This window comes from Phaenicophaeus curvirostris, chromosome 8, assembly GCF_032191515.1.
Source record: "Phaenicophaeus curvirostris isolate KB17595 chromosome 8, BPBGC_Pcur_1.0, whole genome shotgun sequence".
Lineage (NCBI taxonomy): Eukaryota > Metazoa > Chordata > Aves > Cuculiformes > Cuculidae > Phaenicophaeus > Phaenicophaeus curvirostris.
Window position 1 is genome coordinate 28547856 of NC_091399.1, and position 24892 is coordinate 28572747.

A 24892-nucleotide genomic window follows, 5' to 3' on the forward strand; every position below is an offset into this window, starting at 1 on the left:
ACTGGGAACTTCACTGGATTGCCACGTCTTTTCAAATATGATGGATAAAGCCTTAGCAACTTTATCTGCCAGTTCCCTCAAGACCCGCAGAGGCATCTCATAAGGTTCCATGGACTTGTGCACCTTCAGGTTCCCTAGATGGTCTCAGACCTGATCCTCTCCTACAGTGGGTGGTTCTTCTATCTCCTAGTCCCTACCTTTGCCTTCTGCAACTTGGGTGGTGTGGTTCGCGCTCTTGCTGGCGAAGACCGAGACAAAAAAAGTCATTGAGTACCTCAACCTTCTCCATATACTGGGCAACCAGGTCTCCCACTTCCTTCTGCAGAGGGCCCACATTCTCCCTAGTCTTCCTTTTCTCACTGACGCACCTAGAAAAGAAGCTTTTCTTGTTGTCCTCGTCATCCTTGGCCAGATTTAATTCTATCAGGGCTTCAGTTTTCCTAACCTGATCCCTGGTTGCTTGGACAATTTCTCTGTATTCCTCCCTGGCTACCTGGCCTTGCTTCCACCCTCTGTTGGGTTCCTTTTTGTCAGGTCTGCTGAAAAAAAAAAAAGATTAAATTCTTCTTACTATTTCAAAATAGATGAACAGAATATTTAGTTAAGTCTTGCTCAGAGACAGACTTTGTCTGAATTTCATTTGTTTTTTTATTTCCACTGACAGCACAAAAAATCCGTAACTATATATTACGGGGACTGAAGTTTTTCTTTCCTTGCTCGCCAAACTCTGCTCAGCTGTACCAAAAGGACTGAGATTCCACCTTCCAGCCATTACAGCGAGCTTACTTACATCATGTGTTTGGAAAGGAGATTTTTCAACAGAGGAAGTGAAGCGCTTCGCCATGCCGTCCAAGACTCCACGGATCAGTGACCCTCAGCAGCATACAGACCACCACCGTGACATCACACTTTCCACAACATGGCTCCCAAAGATGCACATACCAAGAGAATCTGGAGTTTCAATCTTTGTTTATTTGTTCAAAGAAAGTTGGTTTTTCTTCTTCTTCTTTTTTGGTAGCCTTTTATGGTTTGTTTTGCTTTGCTTTTTAAGAGCTGTATTACTTTCACATCTTAGTTTTTGAAACTGAGAAAGCCAGGTGGACCACCTGAGACGAAACATTCCGCAGGCAAGCACTCACCAGTGCTAGCAGCAAGAAGACATGCTGATTAATTCATACCATATTAGTCAGGGCTTCCATTAACACAACTAAGGGCTCATCAAGGAAGGAAAATGTGAAATTGTTCCATTGCTGTTACTCTGCTGGAACTCCACAGTTTAATCACTGGCTGGAGTATAGTTGAGTGACACAAGGGAGAGAAATGCTTAACAGAAGATGAAAATAATATAGACTCAGTGAAGACAAATGCTTGATCCAGACACACCCAAGCCACCTCCTGCTTCAGCCTGAAAAACAGATTCATGACTTAACCAGGTTTGTCAACCTGCTGCCTGGAGAGGCCCCAGCCTGGGAGGTGGTGCCAGACAAAAGCTGCCTGGGTCCAGTAAAATTTGGCATGAGAAACAGAATAGGCAAATATCAGAGACGCCTAAATTTCAGAGGAAATAATTTGTAAACTACAGTGACACCCCTCACCATTTTTTTTTTTTTGTCAAGAATAATCTACAACCCACAGAAATGTCTGTAGGAGTTTGATGAATGGTACAAGCGGAAAGGCACAAAAACACAGTTCTCGAAGAGCTTTCCTGAGCCAAGACTTTTGACTCCTGACATTCCAGGTATCATATTACTTAGGTCATCTTTTAAAACACAAACAAACAAACAAAAACACAACAAAAAAACCTCAGCTTCTCACTCCAATATAAATTTAGGGGATTTTTGTCTTGATTACTCCTTGGAGGCTGTTTTACAATCCCATTCTGCCCTGATGAAAACCCTTCCATAATTTTCAGCCTATGTTTTCTCACAGCAAATATAAGCCCAATTATATTGCAATCTTAATATTTTGCCTCCTTTTCTAGTGTTTGTTCAGTACCTGATGCATTTGAGTTACACACTTGTGCAATATTCCATCTAACAAATCTTCCCATTGCCTTAAGCAATAGTATTAATTTCCAATGGCTATAAAAAAATACTTTACATTCCCGTCTTGTGTTTACTTTTCCTTCCTCCAACAGTGTAGCTGCTCACCATCACCCTATTTCAACATTACAATTTACCCTTGTGCTCCTAACCCCATTACAATTTTGTGTTACTAATCCCCAAAATCATGAGTTCTGTGTTATCAAAGTCTTCAAACTATGACTGTGCTATAATGTCATGGCATACGTAGCTTGCATACTGGTCCTGCAAATCCTCCAAAGGAAGGCTACTAAGCTGCAGGAGAAGGCCTTTGAGAATGGTCGTAGAAGTCAAGAGAAAACATAGATCCGGACTGCAATAGTCACAGAGGAACATACTGCAGGGAATAACTCCCTAAAAATCCCCAATGCACATATCAGAAGACTTTACATTATGACTTGAAAAAAGCGTGTCCACTGACGCCAGCTACAGAGGAGCTCTCTTCACTCTTCATGACCAGGGAAGGTAATCAATCCAAACGCAGAGGCACAGAAGGCCGGCTTGTTTCTCTGCTTAGGCTAAATCATGAGATGACAGAGACCCTGTAGTGGTAATGCTAGAGTTTCAACAAGAGCATTATTACACCATTAACTGTGAGTCTACATTCTACAATTTCCAATCCTACATATAAATGAGAACAAAGCCTTTGCAGCTCCACTTTCATTTTTATATTTTGAAAAGCCACTCATCATCAGTCCTGCAAAAGATGAGCAGAAACCTAAGAATTTAAAGGGACAAAAGAATAAAACCAGGAGCAATATTAAAAACATATAAAAGAATAAAGACTGGACATTAAAATGATAGCCATGGAAACTGCCCTAAGGTACAGAGAGTACAGCAGATCATGAAACCAACAGCATTCCGGTGTGATGCTGGGATTGTCCACAGGACAGCAATCATAGGATACTGGAATCGTTTGGTTGGAAAAGACCTTTGAGATCACTGAGTCCAACCACACCTGTCCACTACTAAACCATATCCCGGGGCACCTGACCTACCAATCTTTTAATCACCTTCAGGGATGGTGACTCAACCCTCCCTGGGCTGCCTGTTCCAGTGCCTGATGCAATCAAAGGATCCAATTGGTAGTTGTCACAAAGTCCTTAAATTGTTTTCATATCTCTGTATAAAACAAAACATTTAGGAAATCAAGGAGTAACTCCTATACCCACTTCTTGCTTTTTCAACATAATTTTAAGTGCTGGGCTTAGTACAAAACATTGATAAGTGTTATACTATCATATCAAAAAATAATACGAACACAGGCAAATAAAAAGCCCTATTGGTTTCTACTCGACATGCTGCAAAATGATTTTTCAACTACTTACATTTAGGTGGACACACTCCCAAACCGAGGATCTCTGATCTCTTTATAGTCACCAAAAAAACCCACAACACTTGCAATTCAGAAATTGGACTGCAGCTCTACCGAAGTTTCTATTTTGGTAGTTTCCATACAGAACAGCTTCAGCTTGTGTCTAATGTCTTGTCCCACTAGCTTTTTCATGGTGGGGAAATGGAGTATGTCACATGCACACAGTATAGAAATATGACCTTATGCACAAAACCATGAAAGATTTGAGCCAGAAGTCCAGTTTCCAGCACTGTTACAATTCTCTTATGATCAGAGCTAAATTACTTCACCTTGTTAAGCCTCAGTTCTCAGTCACAGAGTTGTGACGACAATCTGGTTAATGCCATTAGCTATTCAGATGCTATTCAGAACTGAATCTTTAAATCAAACAAACAAAAAAACCATCAAACAAGTCTATTAAAGAGTTAATGGTAAAGAACAGGCCAGACAGAGATCCAGGCCTTGGAGCCCAGAAAATGGAACTTACGGGACCAATTTTCTTTGTTGTTCATAACTTCTCAAACAGGTGCCTTTAGGAATCAAACTTAGCATAATATCTTTATTGTGTGAAGGAGCCAAGAAAAGGATATATTCAGACCTGTAATGAACACAAAAATCCTAACAAAGCTGCTACCTTGTCAATCGAGTGTAGGCTGAGACAGCCAAAAATAACAAGAAGAGTTCCAGGAGAGCAAAGAGCACACATCCACTGTATCAACTCTTGAAGCAAAGACGTCAAAAAAATCTTGTTTGTGTAGAATGGGCTAACAGCAAACAAAAACTTGAACAGCCTTCCTTTGCTCTCATGAACTTCTGAACAACCAAGAGCAAGACTGGTGGAGTCAGCTGCTTGCTACTGTGAACCAAGACAGTCTTACCTGTCCCCAAAGCCAGCACCAAAAAGCAATAAAACAACACCACAAACTACCTTCCCCCAATACTTACAGGCTCTGCACATCTGTATCCTCATACTACTACTAAATCTTTAAATCTAATCAACATCTAATCGGTAAAGTATCAAGCTTCACTAACAAGGTGAAGCCCAACAAAAAGGTACAGCAAGCAGAAATGGCGTTCTGCTGGAACTCCCTTGGTCAAACGCTAGACAAGGCACCAAGTCAGGAGGTTTTATGCTTTAGAGTGGTCTGACATTTATGCACATCTCATAATTTGTGATCAGCTCAGTTAGCCTTAGATATATTTTTCTTACAGCGCATTTATAATCTTGGCTTTACCCTAGTCACTTGCATTGCACACAGGGAAGTTGTCTATACTGTGCCACATACGCTACCTCATTTTTATTGAGCATACTTGCTCTTCTGTCTGTGGGTAATTAACCCAATTTGTGAAAAATAAGTTTCAGCAACCAGTTTAAACTCCTCATTAGACTTTTGGCACGGGTTGCAAAAAGCCTGCCAGCAAACTATGGCCACAAGCAGCAGTTGTTTTCACCAGGGAAACTCATTCTTCAACGAGATCCCTCTCCTGCTACACCACAGACATAGCTGACATACAGCAGCTTTTCAGCTACTTCTGCTGTGGTTCTCTCGCCTCTATCGCACAGGAGAGGGTACACCCAGTAAGAGGTGTTCCGGTGGTATGTATTTACTAGAGGAACGACTCCAAAGTACACAGTGCAGCGATCTCCTCAGGAACTCGGTATAGGATTATTTCAAATAAGAGACCACTTTGTCCTCTCTGGCCAGAGAGGCAAGATGTGGAATAGAACAGGAAGAAGCCGTTGCTGCTGTTTGTACAGAGCAGTTGCCTGAAGAAAACCTGTACGATTTTTAGTACTACCTCAGCCTTTCTTCTGAAAAATAAAGAGAAGATCAATACTGCTGCTTCTGAAGACACAGTCTGTTTTCTTACCCCCACACGCTTTGCTGTTATTTTCGAGGCTTCCCTCTAAGAAAACTTACCTGGATTAACAAAAACAGGGACACTCAGACAGCTGGACTAATCACACTGATCAGGCAATAAAACTGTAACACCAGGCTCACAATTTGCTGCACAGAGGTATTTCCTTACGGCATGCACATATTTAAAAAATACTGCCAAACTGAGTTACAATGGAGTGCAACTCTCCACATGACAGAAACATTCGGTTAAGTTCAACTGATTTTGTTGATTTTGCTTTTCCTCTATAAATCTCCTCTTCACCCTCTAGATTATTCTACTGTGTGCGTTAATCCCTTGCAGAATCTCCCTCGTGTCACCTACACACCCATATTTGCCTGGGAAGTTTTATCTTGTCTCAGCTGGGGCCTTTCTCTCGGGAATACACAGCCTGTTATACCACAGTTTATTACCTTCAAAAAGAACCTGAAGGAAAAGACACTTCAGGACTTGAACAGTTCATTGAATTTCTGTTGCAACCTTTATGTAAACAATCAGTTCGGTTAAGACGGCCTAAACAGACAGGAAACATATTGGAAGGTTTAAGTATGTGACAACTACAAAAGCAAAATTCCATCCCAGACCACAGTAAAAGCTTCAAGCAGCATTTTTGCCTTACATGGGAGAGCTTTAACTGTAAGCTGGAAATTAAAGCTCTTTAAACCAACATGTTTATTAGAACAGCAATCCTTTGTCACATCTGGGCACTGTTTGTCAAAGAGCCTGCCGTATGACCAAGCCAGCAAAAGCACAGGAAAAGCAGAAAACTGAAGCACAGGGCAAGTCACCTGCCTAACAGCGCAGGCAATCCCGGGGCAGGCCAAGAATGGAAAGTAAGCTTCATTAAATATCGGTGTATTGCCTAAGCTAAAACAATGAACAATTGTGCTTCCCCAAGAACGAACTGGACAACAGCTGTCACACATCACATCAAAAACTGTATGAACAAATACAACCTTTTAATTAACCTGCCAGAAAGCTGATGCTGACCAAGAAGCAGCCAGTGCCCAGTCTGGATCTGCTCCAGCCTTCCTAGCTGTCAATTCTAGTTACTTAGCATCTTTGTCTGATTTCCCCCATGAAGTGACCTTTAAAAAAATATCACCTCCTCTGAAGATCAGAAATTCAGTTACCCACAATATCATTCCACGGAACAGCTCTTAAAGCACGATTAACAATAATATATTACTATAAACAAAAGTCTTCCATTCAAGTTCAATAAAAGAGAGCAATACCTTGATTTTCTGGTGAATATGCCTCAGTGAATCTGCAGTACCCATGTCCATGTTGTCACTGATGCACACAAAATCCAGCTTCATTTTTGTGTCCAAGTTTAACATCTTTTGGATTTCCTTCCTTGTAATCACAATGACCTCTAGGACAGAGGAAAGTAGGATGAGATCAAGCAAAAAGAAAAAATATTCATCACAAGTAGGATGCACTCACTTTTTATTTAGAAAGCCTGATGGAACTGTGAAAAGGCTTGAGGAATATAACTGGGCAACAGTATTTTTTGGCAATAACAACTTTTGAAAAAGAGAATTCAACTCCTAATGAATATGAAAGCAACCTCTCCTGCTTTGTGTGGGTGGAGGGCTGTTACTAAAAAAGACAAATGCATGGGAGCGGTATGAGTTGGAAAGAGAGAACAGAAATCATTAGCGAGTGACTTCAAACAGACCGATGACCCTGCATTAGTGGCACCAGCACTTCAGAGCTTTGTCTTTTGCCCTCCCTGATGCTTTGAAATCCTCTGTGGACAACATCAACAACCACAATATTAAAATATAGTCATTAAACTGCTTCCCAGCACCAGCAATACAGGGGAGTGGCATAATATGTGAGCAACAAACTCATTCCATCTTTAAAAGAAAAAAGGTAAATGCATATTTGAAGGATATCAACAGTGGTGTGAAAGTGTATTTTCTATAATTAAGAATGTGAGAGTAGAAGCAATGCAAAGACTGAGAAAATTGAACAGCAAGAAACCTTTTGCTCTGGTTTCAAGAACTGAAAGGAAAAACAAGAGTCAAACCTTCAAAATAAAATATCCCACCTCCCAAAAAAACCCAACACTGTAACATCATCTTCCACATAGAATTTTAACAGAGAAGTGTGGGAAATAATACAGCCTTCAGCCTAGGAAACCCCTGGAGTAAGACGAAAATACATTAAGAACCTGTATCATTCAAAATTGAACTAATCCCCAATCTGTTAAATGAAGAGGAAGGAACTGTAAACATGAGAATCATGGCCGTTTGGCACCAGATATATGGGAAGACTCCCCTCCTGCTTCCGTACTGGATGCCAACTTGGAATCAAAACAGGGTGAAGAACCTAGAGAAAGGGATTGAAAGCACACCTTGAATTGGAGAAAGAAATAATAGGTGGAGAAGGAGTTGGTGTCAGGTGGAAGTTCTAACAGTCCAGCATTAAAGGTCAGCTGGACAAATATCTCCTAATCCTTAGTAGGAGAGATGAAGCACTTGCAGCTGAGACAAAAGGGATGCAGTAAATCAGACTGTGGAACACCGTCTTGTTAATATAAGCAAGTATGAGGAACTAAAGCCTGCTGTAATACTTAGAATTACGATCGAAGGAGAGAATTCATGCCACTGGAGTATTAACGCAGAAACATGCATCTTGGTCAAGAGAGCAGAAGCAAGAAAGGAGCAGAAAGTTGGTAGCTTGCTTACTGAAGCTGCATATACAAGCCGGCACATCCAAATTTTCATAGGGGACAGATGAGATGCAGAGCTGTGTGTGGGAAAAGAGGATGATCCGACTGTAAGACCACCTAGCAGGGGTCAAGAGAGTCAAGTGGAAATGGTTATTGCTAGATAAAGGGCCACACAAAGCACAAGACTGGTTACAGAGAAGCTTTTAGCTACCTATTTATCCATATCACAGGATATAAGAATGACTTTAGCTAAAAAAAGGCACAGGAGTACAGTCAAAGAAAGTGGACATTCAGAAAGCAGACTTCAACAAATAACAGGCAAAGAGCAAATCCGAGGGAAAAAGGTCCTTGAACTAAATTAAAGGCAAAATCTTAAGCTTGGTCTTAGTTTTGTTCCTTCACACTGAAACAGTAAGAAGCTGACATGGATAACCACGGATCTTTACATTTCCACAGAGAAAAGAAACAGTCAGAAAAAAAATCACAGAGTCACACAGCAAAAGCAGAAATAGAGAAGCAGAAACGCAAAGGATAAATACAAACACAAAAACCAAAACAAAGGCACAAAAGGCATCAGAAGAAGTTCTATAAGTAGCAGGGGGAACACCACAGAAAGATTTGGTCCATCATTCAAAAGGTAAGTAAAAACCCAAACCCAGAAAATTCTGAAGAAGCTCACCATGCACCAGACACCGGTTTAGCCCTCGCGTGAAACGAGGCCCATAGGCCAGCGTCGTAACTCTGCCACTTGCCTCTGCTCTGCTCTGTCCAAAACTCAGCACTTGGCTCCAAGCTGCAATAACAAGGACTAAATGCCTCAGACAGAGCAAGTAACCCTGAACTTCAGGCCAGACTGAAACAACAAACCAAGAGATACCCCCAGAGAGCTGACAGGCTTATTACACCTCTCTCATTAATGATTCAGAGAAAGAAACAAGTGAGAGTCTCCCAGTTAACAACACTGGGAGAGACCCCAAAGCTGAGAAGAGCCTTGGTGAGGGGAGAAGAGGAAGGGGATGCTAACACGGGGGCACAGCCAAGAGCTAAGGAAATGATGAGACAAAGTAAAATAGAATGGGTTGGATTAGAAGGGACCTTAAAGATCATCTGGTTCCAACACCTCTGCCACAGGCAGGGACACCTCCCACTGGACCATGCTGCTCCAAGCCCCATCCAACCTGGCCTTGAAAATCTCCAGGGAGGGGGCAGCTACAATTTCTCTGGGCAACCTGTGCCAGTGCCTCACCAATCTGAAGAATTTCTTCCTAATGCCGAATCTAAATCTTTCCCCCTCCCATTTAAAGCCACTCCCCCTTGGTCTGTCACTCCAGGACTTTGTAAAAAGTCTCTCCCCAGTTTTCCTGTAACCTCTTCAGGTACTGGAAGGCCACTACGATGTCTCCCCAGAGCCTTCTCTTCTCCAGGCTGAACAACTCCAACTCTCTCAGGCTATTCTTATAGCAGAGGTGCTCCAGCGCTTTGACCATCTTTGTGCCCTCCTCTGACACGGTCTTTGTGACCCATTCCAACAGTTCCATATCCTTCTTATGTTGGGAATTCCAGAACTGGACACAGGACTCCCGGTGGGGTCTCACAAGAGCAAAGCAGAGGGGGAGAAACACATGGGCGAAGAGGAGAAGGAGCAGAGATCTGCCGTGGCACCTGCCCCCATCAACAAGGCACCTGCAACAAAACATTAGAACAAGAGGGGGCGGCACACGGGAGCAGCAGAGGTGACCACGGGAAGCCTGAAGAGAGCAGGGTAAGCGCCTGGTCCCTACTCCCACGCCGCCGTGCCTCACCTTCAAAGCCGGCACGCTCCAGCAGGTTCAACGGGTACCAGAGCAGGGGCCGGCTGCCCACCGGGAGAAGCGGCTTCGGGATGCTGGAGGTCAGGTCTGTCATACGGGAACCGCCTCCCGCCGCCATCACCACGGCCTGGAACTCCATGCTGCGAGAGGGAGCACAGGGGACAGGGCCTCAGCCAGGGCACAACTGGGCTGGGCTCGGACGGTTCAGCACAAGCTGGCCCAGCATTACCTCACAGCACTTCTCAGCACTGGCTCAGCAGCTTCCCACATGCCTTTACAAGTCATTTGATAGAAGAAGTAGTTACTATTATAAAAGGTGTAATATTTTTTTATTTAAGCTAAAGCAGAGTTAAGTTTCATCTAAGTAAAGGTATTTTTTGAAAGGCAAGCAGAATGTCCCTCTGACAGCGTGTTTTCATGCAAACAGTGTTTTTCCAGACACTGTTCATTCTTTGGAGATGATAATGCCCTGTGTTCAGTCTGATCTGTGCTGAGCAGGTGTTCTGTAATCACCTCTATCTGCAGCTTTTCCCCTTCTCAAATGCGAGGTCAGGCAGAGCTGGAGCCAGCTCAGCTTAGCAAGAGATATGTCTGTTGTGAAGTTCATAAGAATTAGACCTTGGAAAGTAATAGAATACACATAAGATTTCTGGTAACATTTATCCACGTGCCTGTAAGTGGGAAACACACTCTGTCCCCAACCCTTGTCTCGCTGCACACGACTGATGGGGATCACTCCTCGTGTCGCCCAGGCCTGATAATGGGTCCTCGCTTTCTATAACTCCAAAACGAGTCTTAAGAGAGTTTATTACCCGGGATTTTCGGTAACACCCGCACAGCCCATGCGGAGGCGCCGCCCCCCCCGCCCTGCCTCCGTCTCCCCCGCCCTACCTCGGTCTCCCCCGCCCCGCTGTGGCCTCCTCACCCGACTCCTCGCCCCCTCGCCCGCTGTTTCCCTGTCCCGGCCCCGCCGTCACCTCCGCTCCCGGCGCCTCTCACTGACACCACAGCAATGGCGGCGCCGGCGCGGGGATTGCCGAGCGGGTCGATGGCAGGCAGCGCCTGCGGAGCGCCGATAGGCTCGATGCTTCCCGTCTGCTTCGCCTAGGTTGGCGTCGGCGGGCAGGGAGGCGAGAAGAACACCGAGGAAAGGATCGCGGGTAGCGGAGCGCAGAGTCATGGATCGGCCGCGGGACGGGCTCGGCGGCGCAGCGCCCCCAGGCGGCTGGAGGGGGGAGTGCAGGGGGCTCCGGTTGCAGAAAGTGGGGGGGAGAATTGGGGGTGTCAGCCTGCAGGGGGCTTTGGGGGAGAATTGGGGGTGTCAGCCTGCAGGGGCTTTGGGGGAGAACTGGGGGGGTGTTAGGCTGCAGAAGGCATTGCAGGCTGCATTGGGGGGTCAGCCTGCAGGGTTTGTTGTGAGGAGCATTTTGGGGGGGCTCAGCCTGCAGGGTGCAGTGCAGCAGGTGTGTTTTCCGGGTGCACTGTGGGGTCAGTTCGTGGCCACGCTCCCCCTGCACACTGCGTCCAGGGCCCACAGAGCACACCCTGCTCTCAGCACCTCATTCTGCTGTTGCACCCAGCTCCTTGCTGGCCCCCAACTGCAGCACTGGCCAAATCCGCTCAGCTCCCAGCCCTTGAAAAGCACAGATACAAACAAGCCCTGAGGCAGGATGGCAGGATCCAGCCCAGCAGTTTTACTGAATTTGGTGTCTCTGGCAGGAGCAGCTCCCACATCACGGAGCGCCGGCGAGGCTCATTCATCCCAGGGGTCTCTGTCGGTGTCGATGGACAGGCAGTGGTACACAGCGTAACGCAGCAGCTCCTCGCAAGTCTTGACCCTGCGTGGGGGACACTGCATCACCGAGAGCCTCACGGTTCCCTCCCCGAGCCCAGCCAGACCTCCCCCAGGGCAAGACCAGGGGAGCCCGGGAGGGGACTCCACTGCCAGCCCCAGGGAGGAGGGAGCACCCCCATCCCTTGTCCCCATCTTGACTCACGAGGAATACTCCGGCAAGAAGAAGCTGCAGGAGCACGTGGAGGCCAGTGGCAACAGGTCCAATTCGCCCGGGCTTGGGAGAGAGAGTCAGAGCTCAGCGTGGTGCAGGGACCCCAGCAAAGCACAGGGACGGGGAACAGTGCAGGATGAACTTACTTCGATTTTGCTGGGTAGACGGTGATCCGAACTGGCAGGCGTCTCCGGCCAGTGACAAACTTTAGGAAGCGGCTGAGATCCTCTGAGGGGAAAGACAGGGCTCAGGGACGAGAACAGGACCATCCCTTTCATTGCTCTTGCAGAAGCATCCTGGGAGCACCAGGCAAAGCTAAGGTTTGCTCTCAGCATCCCAGGAAGGGCCAGGTGGGACAACCCCAGACGACTCCCAGGAAGTGCCCTGTGAGCATCCCTGGGGTGCAGGGGAGTGGGTACCACGTCCTCTGGCGCACCCGGCTGCACGTGAACAGCAGGGAAAGGATTGGGGTTGCTCACCACTGGTGAAATTGTTGAGGGCCTCCAAGAAGTTCTGGACCTGTAAGTCTTCAGGGTGACAGTCCTCAAAGGTGACTGTGACAATATGCAACAGCTTCATTAGAAACTCCCAGCAAAGCCGACAAACAGAGAGGGGGCACATCCATCCTGCCTTCTGTGAGAGCCCAGCGCAGAGACAGGAGAGGAGGAGACCCTCTGCTCCCAGTGAGCCCCTGCAAGCCCCCAGCACCCCGAGAGGGGCCAGCATCCTGCACAAGGGCAGGTGGAGAAATGGGGGTCCTGGTTTGCAGGGTGGCTGGTCACCTCTGCCAACAGAAGCTGAGGATCAGAGGGAGCAGAGAAAGAACCAGTGGGGTTTGCAGCTAAACCTGAAGTATTCCTACCCAGCTTCCCTCTGGCTCATCCTCCCCCAGGCTCCTGTGCACCCCACGACTAGGAGATTCGCCACTGGATGCGTGCACAGCAGCATCATTAGTGGGGGGCTTGCCCACACAAGGGGGCTGGGAGCAGCTTCTAATCTTCAAATTAGAAGTGTTACACAAAGAAATTTGTTTATGGATGAAATAACACTAGTGTGCAATACTATAAGCGAGAGTTTACAAGAAGGTTCTTGAGAAGATAAAGCAGGATAATAGGGACAATTTCTGACTTCAGTTACACTCATGAAGAGAAAAACGAGCCAATCAATCAAGAACTTTAGAAAGCAACAAAAAAATACACCCTTAAAAAGGTGGAAATGAGAAATTGGGGAAAGTCTGCCAACTAGAATTAAAAAAATATGAGAAACAGCATAAATCATAACATCATAGAATGCTTTGGGGTGGAAAGGACCTTTAAAGCCCAATCAGTCCAACCTGCCTACCATTAGCAGGGGCACCAGCTGATTCTGGTACTTACGGAAACTCTTCAGTTTGTCCATCGTGATCACAGGGTCCCCACAGATCTTCCTCTCCAGCTGCTGCCAGGTGAGCAGGTCCAGCACGGGCTGGGGCACCACGCTGAGCAGCCCAGCACGGATGGCTGCGATCTAGGGGAGGCACAGGACAGGTTCCATGTGACTGCAGCAGGTCCGAGCCCAGGGCAACCAAAAGGAGGTCCCTGGGACTCATGGACATCCTGGGCATGGAATGCAAGGAGGAACCACTCAGCTAGAGCTGATTTTGCAGCTGCTGACTCCACAGGTACCAAGAGTGTTTGCCACAGGAACAGGGTCCCTTTAGAGCCATGGTGGCCCCCTGGGGGATGGCGTTACCTGCTCCTTGCTCTCCTCCAGCCGAGCTTTCTGCACCAGGCGGATGAACTCCTTGCGGTCCTCATAGCGCACCACGATGCTGCTGCCATTGGGGATCAGCTCCACCACACGCTGATCACTCAGCACCGTCGTGTAGGTCAGCTCTCTGCCAAACATGACCTCAAAGGCTTCCCTGTCCACCTGCTCCAGCACCTCCAGCATCTTCACCTGCAACCCCAATGGGCAAAAGCCATCACGGTGGAAACAGAGCAGCCATGGGAGTGCCTGGCATTGACCTGCCAGCCCCCAGCCCCGCTCACCAGCTCCAAGTCCACGGTGGCAAAGTCCTGGCTCCAGCTAATCTCCTCCCCTGCCAGCTGCTTCCACACCAGTGCCGGCAAAGCCAGGACCTGCCAAAGGTGGCAGAGACACGTGTCCTCCACATGACCCTCCTTCACCCCAGGGCAGCCCCTCTGCTGGGGACATGACGGCCCCTGCCAAGCCCTCCTCGCTGAACGAGGAGGCTCTGCCATGCTCACCAAAAACTCGTTGCCCCTCAGGGCTGCTCCCATTAGCTGCCCGATCCACTCGTACTTGGCAAAGTCGTTGCAGGAGGGGTTAGGGACATATGCATCCCTGGTGTTACTGCTGCTGTTACCCTGTGGGACAGAGGCTTAGGACCTACGGACACAGATGTGGCCAGCCTGGTCCCTCCCTGCAGCCTCCCATTCCACCACCTCTCCATCTGCCTCTCCTGCTCTTTATACCCTTACAGGAGATCTCCATCACCCAGCTACAAGCACAGCCCCCCACTCCCAGCCAATAACTCTGTAAGCATTAAGATAGGACTAACAACACCCAAACAGTCCCAGGCTCTACTGGATTATCCCCCCAAAGCCAGGACAGGCAGATAGGGGAGGTGGCAAACCTGGTTGGAGGTGCGCACGAAGAAGGGCAGGGGCACGGGGACATCTTCGGAGCTGGGACACAGCTCCTCTGACAGATCCGACAGACTGTCCCGAAAACCACCACCTGCAATGGGGGTAGGGGCTGGTTAGTACCTGACACGCCAGGGCCAGGTGCTGAGCTGCAGGATCTGGCCAAGCCAGCCCCTCCTCCTGGGGCAGCACTAGGGGCATAGGGGAGACGCAGGGACTACGCCACGTGTGCAGAGCGGAGTTGGCACCACCAGAACATCCGAGATAGCAGGCACACCCCACCACAGCTGCACCCTGACAGGGGAAAGCCCAGGGGAGAGCCCCAGGGTGGGAGGGGAGAGCTCTCACCATTGTCACAGATGCCCTCGGAGATGAACTCGCATTCCCACCACTGGCTGTAGCTCAGGGGCCACCTGCGGGAAAGCGATAGCCCTATGCACATCCCTCCTTGTAGAGACACAGCAGCACTCAGCATTCCCCTCCAAGGAGGTGACGCCTCATAAATGTAATGCTGAAGGTCTACCTGTAGTCCAGGGGCTGATTGATCTCAGGAGATCTGAGGCCTTCATACAGCTGGAAAGGAGCAGAAAAGGGATGAGATGCAGAAGGGGCAAGCGACGCTGCACTGGCAAGTACTGGCATGGGGCACGGTGTGGCCATACCTGAGTGAAGATAGTGTTCCTGTAGCTGGGGTCCAGCGCGGGGTTGTTACGGTGCTCCCGGGCCAGGTACCGGTTGATATCCAGCTTTGGCAGGATCTGAGGGGCAGTGCTCTCCGAGGACCGGAGACAGTGGGTCACGATGGCTTTCCTGTGATTGGACAGCAGCAGGAACGGCTTCATGAACTAGCAAGGGATGAGCAGAGATGGTTAGAGGCCTGATCCTGCCACTATGCGCCCTATTTCCCCTTCCCTGAGCACAGCCCCTGGTGTTGGAGGAGATGCTTAGCCTGTTCCATCCCTCAGCAAATGGCAGCTCTCAGCATGAGCTCTGGGCGGGTGTCCCCATCGGATCAAGGGGGACACACCACAGCCCCCAGGGATACCAGGTGAGCCTGTGACAAGATGCTCCTACCGGCACCATCCAATGGGATCCTGGCTCACCCTGAATGCACTGAAGGTGCCAGCACTGTCCTCAGAGAAGGGGATCAGGTAATGCAGGACACTGTCCAGGGCACGGACGAACCTGGAAACCGGAGAGGAGCAGTGTGAGGACACAAGGGGCTTGGCAGACACACAGAGCCTGATACATGATCGGTGCTTTGCCTGGGCACCACGCGCCCTACTTGTGAGTCTCCCCCAGCTCACGGAGGGACATCAGCACACCAAGGGGAGCAGCTTCTGGCCAAGCGCTTTGTTTTGTTCACCCTAAGAAAAAGCTGCAACCGAGGGCAGCCCAGCCCACACTGCAGCGCTGTGGTCGCCTCGCTGCAGAGGGTCTCTCTACAGGGCCAGTGCCTGCCCCGATTGCACACCGCAGGTGCCCCTCGCCCTGTGCCAGCATCATGCTCCCCAGGCATTGGAAGAAGCTGTGCTGGGGTGGGAGGCAGTAAGACAAAGTCTCTGCTGCACACAGGAAAGGAGCTGGCAGGTTTTAAGCAAGACACACACAACCCCCTGCCAGAGACCAGGGCACGGTCCTTCTTGGGGCCCAGGCTTGCTGCAGGGGCGATGCCATCCCCGCATCATACCTGTGAATAAGCTGAGCCCGTCGGTACAGCACGTCGGCATCCACCCCTTTCAGGAGAGGGTAGCGTACCAGCTGGGCTGGCTGGAAGTCGTCAGCATTGGGGATCAGGTCCCACTCCCAGAAGCACTTGATGTTAATTCCTCGTAGGCGGACATCATGCCCTTTGTCTGCCAAGACAAGACAGCGATGCTGTGTGTGGCCGCAGCGGCACGGCCAGCACAGCTCGGGTGCTGCAATCAGGGGCAAGGAGCCCCCAGCACCTGCACCATCCCAAATGAAGCTCATTGCCAAGCTTTTCCTCCAATGGACCTCAAAAAGCAGCCAGTGTGGCAGAAGAGCCACTGGTGCTGAGGACTGGCTGCAGGTTTAGGGTTGGGCTAGCACGGCAGACTCAGCCCCACAGTGCACGCTCACCCCGGCACTCCAAGAAGCGGATCTCCAGCACTGGCAGGTGGACGTTCATGTCACGGAGGATGCAGACATCCCGGACACTGCTCCTGCACGCAACATGGAAGAAAATATCAGAGCCCCAAAGACACAGGCAAGGTGGGCAGTGAGGCAGGGGCCACTGCGGCTCACCAGCTGAGGATACACCACCACCCACAGTGAAAGCCTCCCCGCCTCACCAGGGCTGCAGCAGAAGGGGACCAAGCAGAGAGGAGAGACTGTCAGAGGCACAGAGATGTCCTGAAGAAGGTGGAAGTTGCATCGAAACAGCCAGAATAAAAAAAAAAAAGAGTATAAATTCGGAACAGAACAGAAAGGCAAGATAGCTGAGTAGCTGAGAGCGTGTCCGTTTTCCCGGGGAGGTCTGGCAAACCTCGCATCAGCACAACCATCCTTTGAGCTGAGCTGGTCACACAAGGGCAATTTGTTTTGAAGGAAACAGACATTTGTAGAGACGAGCGATTTGCTACGTGATTCGATCGTATTCCAAAGCTTTTGGCAAAGTCCTATCAAAGATCTATTGGCACATAGGGAAACCTCCCTGTGACTGCCTAGACACAGTGAAGCGCTGGCTCCTGCCACCAGGAGAGAGATCTCAAAGGTCTCATGAATGCTTCTTCAAAGACACATCTGCTCAGCCAAAACCAGGCAAACAAGCAAGCTTTGGGGAAATAGATCTTCCCACTCCTGTGTAAACCCCTGACTGCCTCAAGAAGAGTGCTGCAGAGACAGAGCGAAAGGGAGAGGTGAAGCACTCCCAGGACTTCTCAGCTAACACACAGCAGAGGTGCTCAGAAAGAAGACAGCAGTAGCACATGTCCCCAGAGGTGAGGAGAAGGAGAAGGGACACACAAAGTCACATGGTAGGAGGAAGCATACTGTAGCCCAGCTGCCTCAGCCTGGATGAGGAACAGGAGTGGAGGTGCTCAGCTGGCACTTGGAGGCAGGGGACCACCACGCTTGTGGGGACAGATGTACCCTGCACCCAGTGAATCCCAGCCCGTGGAGAGTCACCATCACCGCCAGGTCACTCAGGACTGACCCCAGCCCTTTCCTTAGCATCTGCTCAGGATGCAGAGAAAGCACAGGAGTTTGGTCCAAGCCAGACCCAGGCTGCCTCTCCCTCATTACTCACTCATTAATTAGGACGGTTCTCAGGTGGTGCAGCCTGTTCGGTGCCCCCCCATACACAGCCACCCGCCTGGGTATATAGGCATTGAACGTCATGTGCAGCATCAGCCACAGCTTCCTGGGGATGAGAACAGCAATGGGCAGCATTGTCCTCCCTTTCTGAGCCACCTGGGTGCATCGATGCCCGCGGAGATGTTCTAGGGATGGGGGCAAGGCTGCTGCATCCTCCTGGGGTGCATCTCACATCAGCTGCCCCCCACCCTGCCCTCAAGCCCCCACCTGCAGCCTAGGGAAAGCTGCATTCAGGAGGAAGATGGTGCTTTGCCCGGCACCCTGCCTGTCCCCAACACAGCTGCTGAAGGGGAGGGGACATCCCAAGGTCTCACTTGACAATGGTGCCCTTCTTCATGCTGAGCCGCACCCAATGCTTCCCCGCGGGCCCACTGCTCTCCCAGCAGGTGTCTGCACTGTTGTCGGTGAGATGGGCCACACCACAGTCATCCTGCAAGAGGGCAGCGAGCAGAGGGAGGGAGCTGAGCATCCTTGGGCACACCACAGCCACCCCAGGATGGGTCCCGTGAGGCCAGAGGAGGTGAGGACCAGGCCAGCCCCTGGGGTCGCTGGGCTCTGGGTGGGTGGTGGCTCTCACACTGAACAAGCCAGGCATGGCCAGGCACCCCCTCACAGTGCCCCAGAAACACAACGGAGTTCTGCTTCAAATGCCCAACCCCTTACAGCTTCCCCTGAGCAGCAAAACTTCACCACCATGCCCTGCCCCTCGTGGAGGGGACAGCCACTGCCAGCCACTCCTCCCTACAGCTGCAGCGATGCTTGTGTGTCTCACGCTGACTTTAAGCCGTGGAGGAGTCCTGCTACGCACCGCTTCTGAGGAAACCTCAATGCTGCTGATGTACTCCTTGATGCAGTCACTGCACTGCACCTCTTTCTTACGGTGATCGTACAGGAAGCGCCCCAGCTCCATGTCATGCTTGTAACTCCAGCCTGGGGGTATGAACCTGCAGGGGAGCTCTGTGTTAACGGAACAGAGAGACCAGGCTGTGCCCCAGACCTGCCCACCAGCACTGTGCAGGGACTTCAGCTCAGATCAGCCACAGCATCTCGCAGTCACCACATCGGGATGGCATCAGGCAGATGGCACAGTCATATCTCACCCCTACCATGACGGGTGTTTATGGCCACCCCAGCCCAGCGGAAATTGCACCACACGGCCGCTCCAATGCTCCAGGGAGCAAAGGCCACTGTTGTTCAAACGGTATCAATGTAAAAGACGTCTCATGGCACCCATCCTCCCCACTCTCAGCCCTGCAGCCAGTCCTGGCCCCATCCAGGCCCCCCCTCGAGGTACCACTCTAGGAGATGCCCTCATACCGAAACTTCTGCACTGCGGCTTCATCCTGCTGTATGAGTACGGGCTTCTCTCCCAGGCGCAGGGTGTACGTCAGGTCCACCACTTGTTCCCAACTGGAGCAGCACCAGGGGAGGAATCGTGCAAGGGAAAAGATGGGTCAGCATGGCCAAGTGTTACTGCTTTAGCCTGGAGTGGAGGCAGCAGAGGTGGCACCCAGGGGCTGCAGGAACAGCTGCAGGGAGGATGAGAGTGCCCCTGCCCCTGGGTGCAGGCTGGGGCAGAGTGAGGAAATCCAGCCCCGCACACAGCTTTCCATCATGAAAATCAAATATGAGCTCTCATCACTGCATTACCCTCATGGCATCACTCAGCTCAAACCCAAGTGCCTCAGAAACATCTTAGCAATGTCTTTATCCTGCACAGCTGCTACCACAAGTGAAACAGGATTAGTTTATGAGGAGGCACCTTCCTGCCCACAGCGGCTCTGTAGGGATGTGTCCCACCTGCGCTGGTGGGAGTGAAGGGGGCAGTGCTCGACGTGGCCAAGGGATTTATGATGGTTTGGTTGCCCATCCTCTGCGGGTAGCAGCCAAACGCACCTCTGGTGCCCACAGCCCAGTCCCCACGTGTGGCACAGCACACTGGGGCTGTTGTACTCCTGAGCAAACCAATATGAGCTGCTCTGTAGAATGCAGCATCCGTCCTAATGCCTAATGTAATCAGTGAAATCAATAAACAGAAAAGTCCTTGTTTTATGATATTTAAGAAATAAGAACAATGAAGGCTGCAGAAGATCGGCATCTGGCCAGTACCCCAGAAGCCAAAAAAAAAAAGATGGGAGGTCAACCTAACCCTTATTTCAAGCCAGATATAGAAACTTCAAAGGGGGGCAGATGCCGACAAAATATATTAGGGGGCTACCATATATCCAGTACTGAAAAAAGAATGCCTGCTTCTTAAGACCCCCAGCTGGTGTTAAGAAATTTCTTTTCCCAATTTTGGTGACAGGGCCATACCTGACCGGGGCTTTATAGTCAACCCCGAGTGCTACGTGCTTCCACTGGATCTTCTCCATGGACTCCACCGGCACCAACTTCTCTTCTTTAGACTCCCGCACCAGCACCCAGCCCTCCTCCAGGTCATGGCAGCCTGGGTGCTCCTCCAGCTGCTCCTGCAAGCACATCCCAGCTGCTCAGCACCCTTGGGACACGGAAAATTTATCCACATGCCTGTAAGTGGGAAATATGTTCTGTCCCCAGCTCTTGTCTCGCTGCACACGAGTGATGGAGATCACTCCCTCGTGTTGCCCAGGCCTGATTAAAGGATGTGTGCTTTCTAAAACTCCAAAATGTGTCTTAAGAGAGTTTTATTTGCTGGCATTCTTGGTATCGACACCCCAGCTGTTCTGGGACCCACCGTCCCCTGGGTGGTTCGCAGCTGTACCAATACTGAAAATGCCGGCAAATAAACTCTCTAAGATTCATTCTGGTGTTTTAGAAAGCAAGCATCCTTTATCAGGCCTTGGCAACACAAAGGAGTGACTTGCATCAATGTGTGCAGTGAGACAAGGGCTGGGGATGGAACATATTTCCCACTTGCATGCGTGTGCGCAAATTGTCCCAAAAATCTTATGCATATTCTATAACTTTCCAAGGACTTGTTTTAATGTTGTTAGGAGCTTCACAACAGTCAAATCTCTTACTAATCTGGAGCATTATCAGTGCAACTGAGAAGCGCCCAATGAAACTTAGCTCTCCTTTAGCTCAAATAAAAATTATCCCATTTCTTATAATAATAGCATAATAGTGAGTAACAAAGATTGCAAACAGAAGCGATTACAGAAGAAGACACATCTGTTCAGCACAGATCAGACTGAACACAGGGTGTTATCATTGCCAAACAACAAAGAGTATCTGGAAAGACAGTGAAAAAAAATCATGGTATCAGACAGACATTCTGTCTGACTTTCAAAAAACAGAATTGCTTAGATTAAACTTAATTCTCCTTTAGCTTAATTGAAAAATATTCCAGCTTTTGTAATAGTAACTACTTCTTCTATTGTCTTGTATCATCTAACATCCGCTCAGCACAGATCGTGCTTGACACAAGACGTTATCGTAGAATCATAGAAGAGTTTGGGTTAGAAGTGACTTTAAAGCCCATCCAGTTCCACCCCCCCAGCCCTGGGCAGGGACACCTCCCACTGGATCAGGCTGCCCAAAGCCCCATCCAACCTGGCCTTGAGCACCTCCAGGGATGGGACAGCCACAGCTTCCCTGGGCAACCTGGGCCAGGGTCTCACCACCTTCATTATGAAGAATTTCTTCCTAGTGTCTAGTCTAAATCTGACCCTCTATAGTTTATACCCACTCCCCCTTGTCCTATCACCACAAGACTTTGTGAACCGTCCCTCCCCAGTTTTCATGTAGCCCCTTCAGGTACTGGAAGGTTGCTATAAGGTTTCCTCAGAGCCTTTTCTTCTCCAGGCTGAACAACCCCAACTCAGGTGTTGTTGTGACCAGGGGGCCTGATCACCTGGTTCTCCTGCATGTGCTTCATGATAGCTCAGCATCACCTGTTCCATGACTTTTCCTGGCACTGAGGTCAGACTGAAAGGCCTGAATGGGATGAGGTTTAATGAGGCCAAATGCCGGGTCCTGCACTTAGGGCACAACAACCCTGTGTAGCTACAGACTAAGAGAAGCCTGGCTGGAAAGCTGCCTAGAGGAGATGGACCTGGGGGTGTTGGTTGACAGCGACTGAACATGAGCCAGCAGTGGCCCAGGTGGCCAAGAAAGCCAATGGCATCTTGGCTTGGATCAGAAACGGCGTGACCAGCAGGTCCAGGGAGGTTATTCTCCCTCTGTACTCGGCACTGGTGAGACCGCTCCTCGAATCCTGTGTTCAGTTCTGGGCCCCTCACCACAAGAAGGATGTTGAGGCTCTGGAGCGAGTCCAGAGAAGAGCAACGAAGCTGGTGAAGGGGCTGGAGAACAGGCCTTATGAGGAACGGCTGAGAGAGCTGGGGGTGTTTAGCCTGGAGAAGAGGAGGCTGAGGGGAGACCTCATTGCTCTCTACAGCTACCTGAAAGGAGGGTGTGGAGAGGAGGGTGATGGCCTCTTCTCCCAAGTGACAGGGGACAGGACGAGAGGGAATGGCCTCAAGCTCCACCAGGGAGGGTTTAGGCTGATCATTAGGAAAAAATTTTTCCCGGAAAGGGTCATTGGGCACTGGCAGAGGCTGCCCAGGGAGGGGGTTGAGTCACCTTCCCTGGAGGGGTTTAAGGCACGGGTGGACGAGGTGCTGAGGGACATGGTTTAGTGATTGATGGGAATGGTTGGACTCGATGATCCGGTGGGTCTTTTCCACCCCAGCGGTTCTGTGACTCTAAGCCAGCAGCTGGGAAGGCCGGAGGGCGCCCGCGAAGCCCCCGCTCGGGAGGAGGAGGAGGAGGAGGAGAAGCCGCCCGGCCCGCCCCGCCCCGCGCTCACCCTGCTGAGCTTGACCCAGAGCCCGGCGCCGTTGCAGAACTCCTCGCCGGTGGCGCGGAGGCAGCCGCCCTTGCGCACCTCGATGCTGCCCCGCGCCGCCCGCCTCGCGCCGCGCGCCGGCCCCGGGCTGTCCCAGACGCTGAGGAGGCTGCGGGCGGCGGGGGCGGCGGCGGGGTCCTTGCAGATCTTGTACTGCACCTCCCGCGGCACGAAGCAGAGCGCGGCGGGCAGCGCCCGGGCGCGGCGGAAGCACTCGCTGCACTGCAGCACGAACCGCAGCCGGCCCAGCGCCTGGTGCGGCGCCTCCCCGCACGCCCGCATCGCTTCCCCCGCCGTCCGGGCTCCCCCCGGCCCCGCCGGCTCTTCTCTTCGCCGCTCCCCGCCCGCCGGTGCCGCCCCCGCGGCTCCCTCCCCGCCCCGGGCGGCCCCGGCCCTGCCCCTGGCGCCCTCGGGGCCTTCGCCTCGGGGCTCCGGTGCCTCCCGGTCCTCCAGCGGGAGGTGGCCCCGGTGAGGCAGGGAGAGGGTGAAGAGAGGGTCCTATCGCAGATTCATACAATGGGTTGGTGGGAAAAGACCTTTGAGATCATCAGGCGCAACCCCCCCTGTCCACTACTAAACCATAGAGTAGAATCATAGGATAGTTTGAGTTGGAAGGGACCTCAAAGCCCATCCAGTTCCTCCCCCCAGCCCTGAGCGGGGACACCTCCCACTGGATCAGGGGCTCCAAGGCCCATCCAACCTGGCCTTGAACCCCTCCAGGGATGGGGCAGTCACAGCTTCTGTGGGGGACCTGGGCCAGGGCCTCCCCACCCTCAGCGTGAAGAAATTCTTCCTTATGTCTAATCTAACTCTACCCCTCTTTCAGTTTATACCCATTTTCCCTCCTCCTGTCACCACAAGCCTTTGTAAAAAGTCCCTCCCCAGCTTTCTTCGAGCCCCTTCAGGTACTGGAAGGTCACTCTAAGGTCTCCTCAGAGCCTTTTCTTCTCCAGGCTGAACAACCCCAACTCTCTCAGGCTGTCCTCGTATGGAAGGTGCTCCAGCCCTCTGATCATCTTGTAGCCTCTTCTGGACCTGTTTGAACAGCTCCATCTCCTTCTTTTGTTGAGAATTCCACTATTGGACACTGTACTCCAGATGAGGTCCCAACACAATACTCCAGATGAGGTCTCATATCCCTAAGCACTTAATCTACCCATCTTTGAAACCCCTCCAGGGATGGTGACTCAACTGTGGAGACATTTTATAGGGAAGAAGGACTTGATGCTATGGGCCTTGTTGACATCAAGCAACTCCGACAAGACCTTGAAACAAAGCTAGCTCAGTGGGAAGAAGAAGCAACGGAGAGAAAAACAAGAGCTAGTTCAGTGGGAAGAAGCAGCAACTGAGGGAAAAACAAAAGAAGAAAAACATCAACATGGTTAATTTTACTGTAACTTGTTTATTAGCATGCGCAGTTGTTTAGCCAATAATATCTTAGTAATAGCCTCATGGACAAGCACCTTTAACCAACAATAAACTGTAGATAGGCGTGTGGACAGCTTACGCACAGCCTGTTGTGTAACTCAAAAGGGTATATTAAGAAACAGATAACACAATAAAGGGTCTTTGATCCATCAGATTGAAGACCGTGTCTCAATCCCCTCAACACTCAACCACCTCCCTGGACAGGTGTTCCAGTGCCCGATAACCCTTTTGGTGAAGAAATCTTTCCTAGTGTCCAATCTGAACCTCCCCTGCAACATCTTGGGGCCATTCCCTCTCATCCTGTCGCCTGTCACTTGGGAAAACACCCAGACAGGCTCACAGGCAGTGAGGAGGCTCTGGGCCTCCACTGGGGAGGATGACAAGCTTCCCTGCCTAGGAGCAGCTTTATCCCAGCCAGCAGTGGCATCCTGGCAGCAGAAGTGAGGCCGTGACACCCAGCAGCACCCAACCACCCCAGAACACTGGCAGGTGTCACCCCATGTCACCCATGTCACATACCACAGCGAGGCGGTGGCAGAGAGCAGTGCAGCTCCACCCCACGCTACATGAATTTCTCCAGGCTGGGCACAATAAAGCTGTGTTTATGGATCAGGAAACAACCAGGCTGGCAGAGCTCAAAGGTCTCCACACACCTCTGGCACCTGCCTGCTCTCCTGGCAGGTCAAAGTCCAGCTCCATCCCTGCCTACAAAGGTGCAAAGAGAGGTCTGACAGCTGCCACCAGTGTTATCTGTCGAACGGGTGTGTTTGTGCCTCATCACAGACATGGGCACCAGCCTCTCTGGGAGCCCTGAACCA

General features: G+C 50.7%; 2 protein-coding genes across 3 annotated transcripts in view; both read right to left on the reverse strand.

Moving 5' to 3' along the window:
- EIF2B3 (eukaryotic translation initiation factor 2B subunit gamma) overlaps window positions 1–10916 on the reverse strand; it is a 104292-nt gene extending 93376 nt beyond the window's left edge. Inside the window, exons 1-3 of one of the 2 annotated variants that reach the window (XM_069862972.1) lie at window positions 10803–10916; window positions 9817–9965; window positions 6570–6709 (exon numbers count right to left, since the gene is read on the reverse strand). In XM_069862972.1, the coding sequence (XP_069719073.1) occupies window positions 6570–6709; window positions 9817–9964 (288 nt within the window). In that variant the 5' untranslated portion in view covers window position 9965; window positions 10803–10916. Of the gene's footprint in view, window positions 1–6569; window positions 6710–9816; window positions 9966–10750 lie in introns of both variants that reach the window. The other variant, XM_069862973.1, reaches the window with a different exon arrangement.
- A 594-nt stretch (window positions 10917–11510) lies between these two features.
- Window positions 11511–22949, reverse strand: LOC138723658 (E3 ubiquitin-protein ligase HECTD3-like). The gene is made up of 21 exons (XM_069862954.1): window positions 22608–22949; window positions 20132–20286; window positions 19136–19228; window positions 18627–18762; window positions 18133–18248; window positions 17751–17864; window positions 16583–16665; window positions 16170–16335; window positions 15583–15664; window positions 15142–15324; window positions 15003–15052; window positions 14828–14892; window positions 14470–14573; window positions 14081–14200; window positions 13862–13951; window positions 13563–13769; window positions 13208–13337; window positions 12311–12385; window positions 11978–12059; window positions 11823–11894; window positions 11511–11663 (listed from the first exon to the last, which is right to left on the reverse strand). Exons 1-21 carry the CDS (start codon window positions 22926–22928, stop codon window positions 11579–11581), a joined length of 2529 nt encoding a protein of 842 aa, XP_069719055.1. The 5' UTR covers window positions 22929–22949; the 3' UTR covers window positions 11511–11578.
- Between the last annotated feature and the right edge of the window lie 1943 nt (window positions 22950–24892).

What these genes read in the sequence shown, in the direction of transcription:
- LOC138723658 (XM_069862954.1), bottom strand. Translation starts at nt 22,928, where the DNA reads ATGCGGGCGTGCGGGGAGGCGCCGCACCAGGCGCTGGGCCGGCTGCGG. An exon ending in CGGGCTCAGCTTATTCACAG is followed by an intron (nt 15,665 to 16,169) that starts GTATGATGCGGG and finishes TCCGGTTTCCAG; the next exon opens with GTTCGTCCGTGCCCTGGACA. An exon ending in TTCTTGCCGGAGTATTCCTC is followed by an intron (nt 11,664 to 11,822) that starts GTGAGTCAAGAT and finishes TCCCCCACGCAG; the next exon opens with GGTCAAGACTTGCGAGGAGC.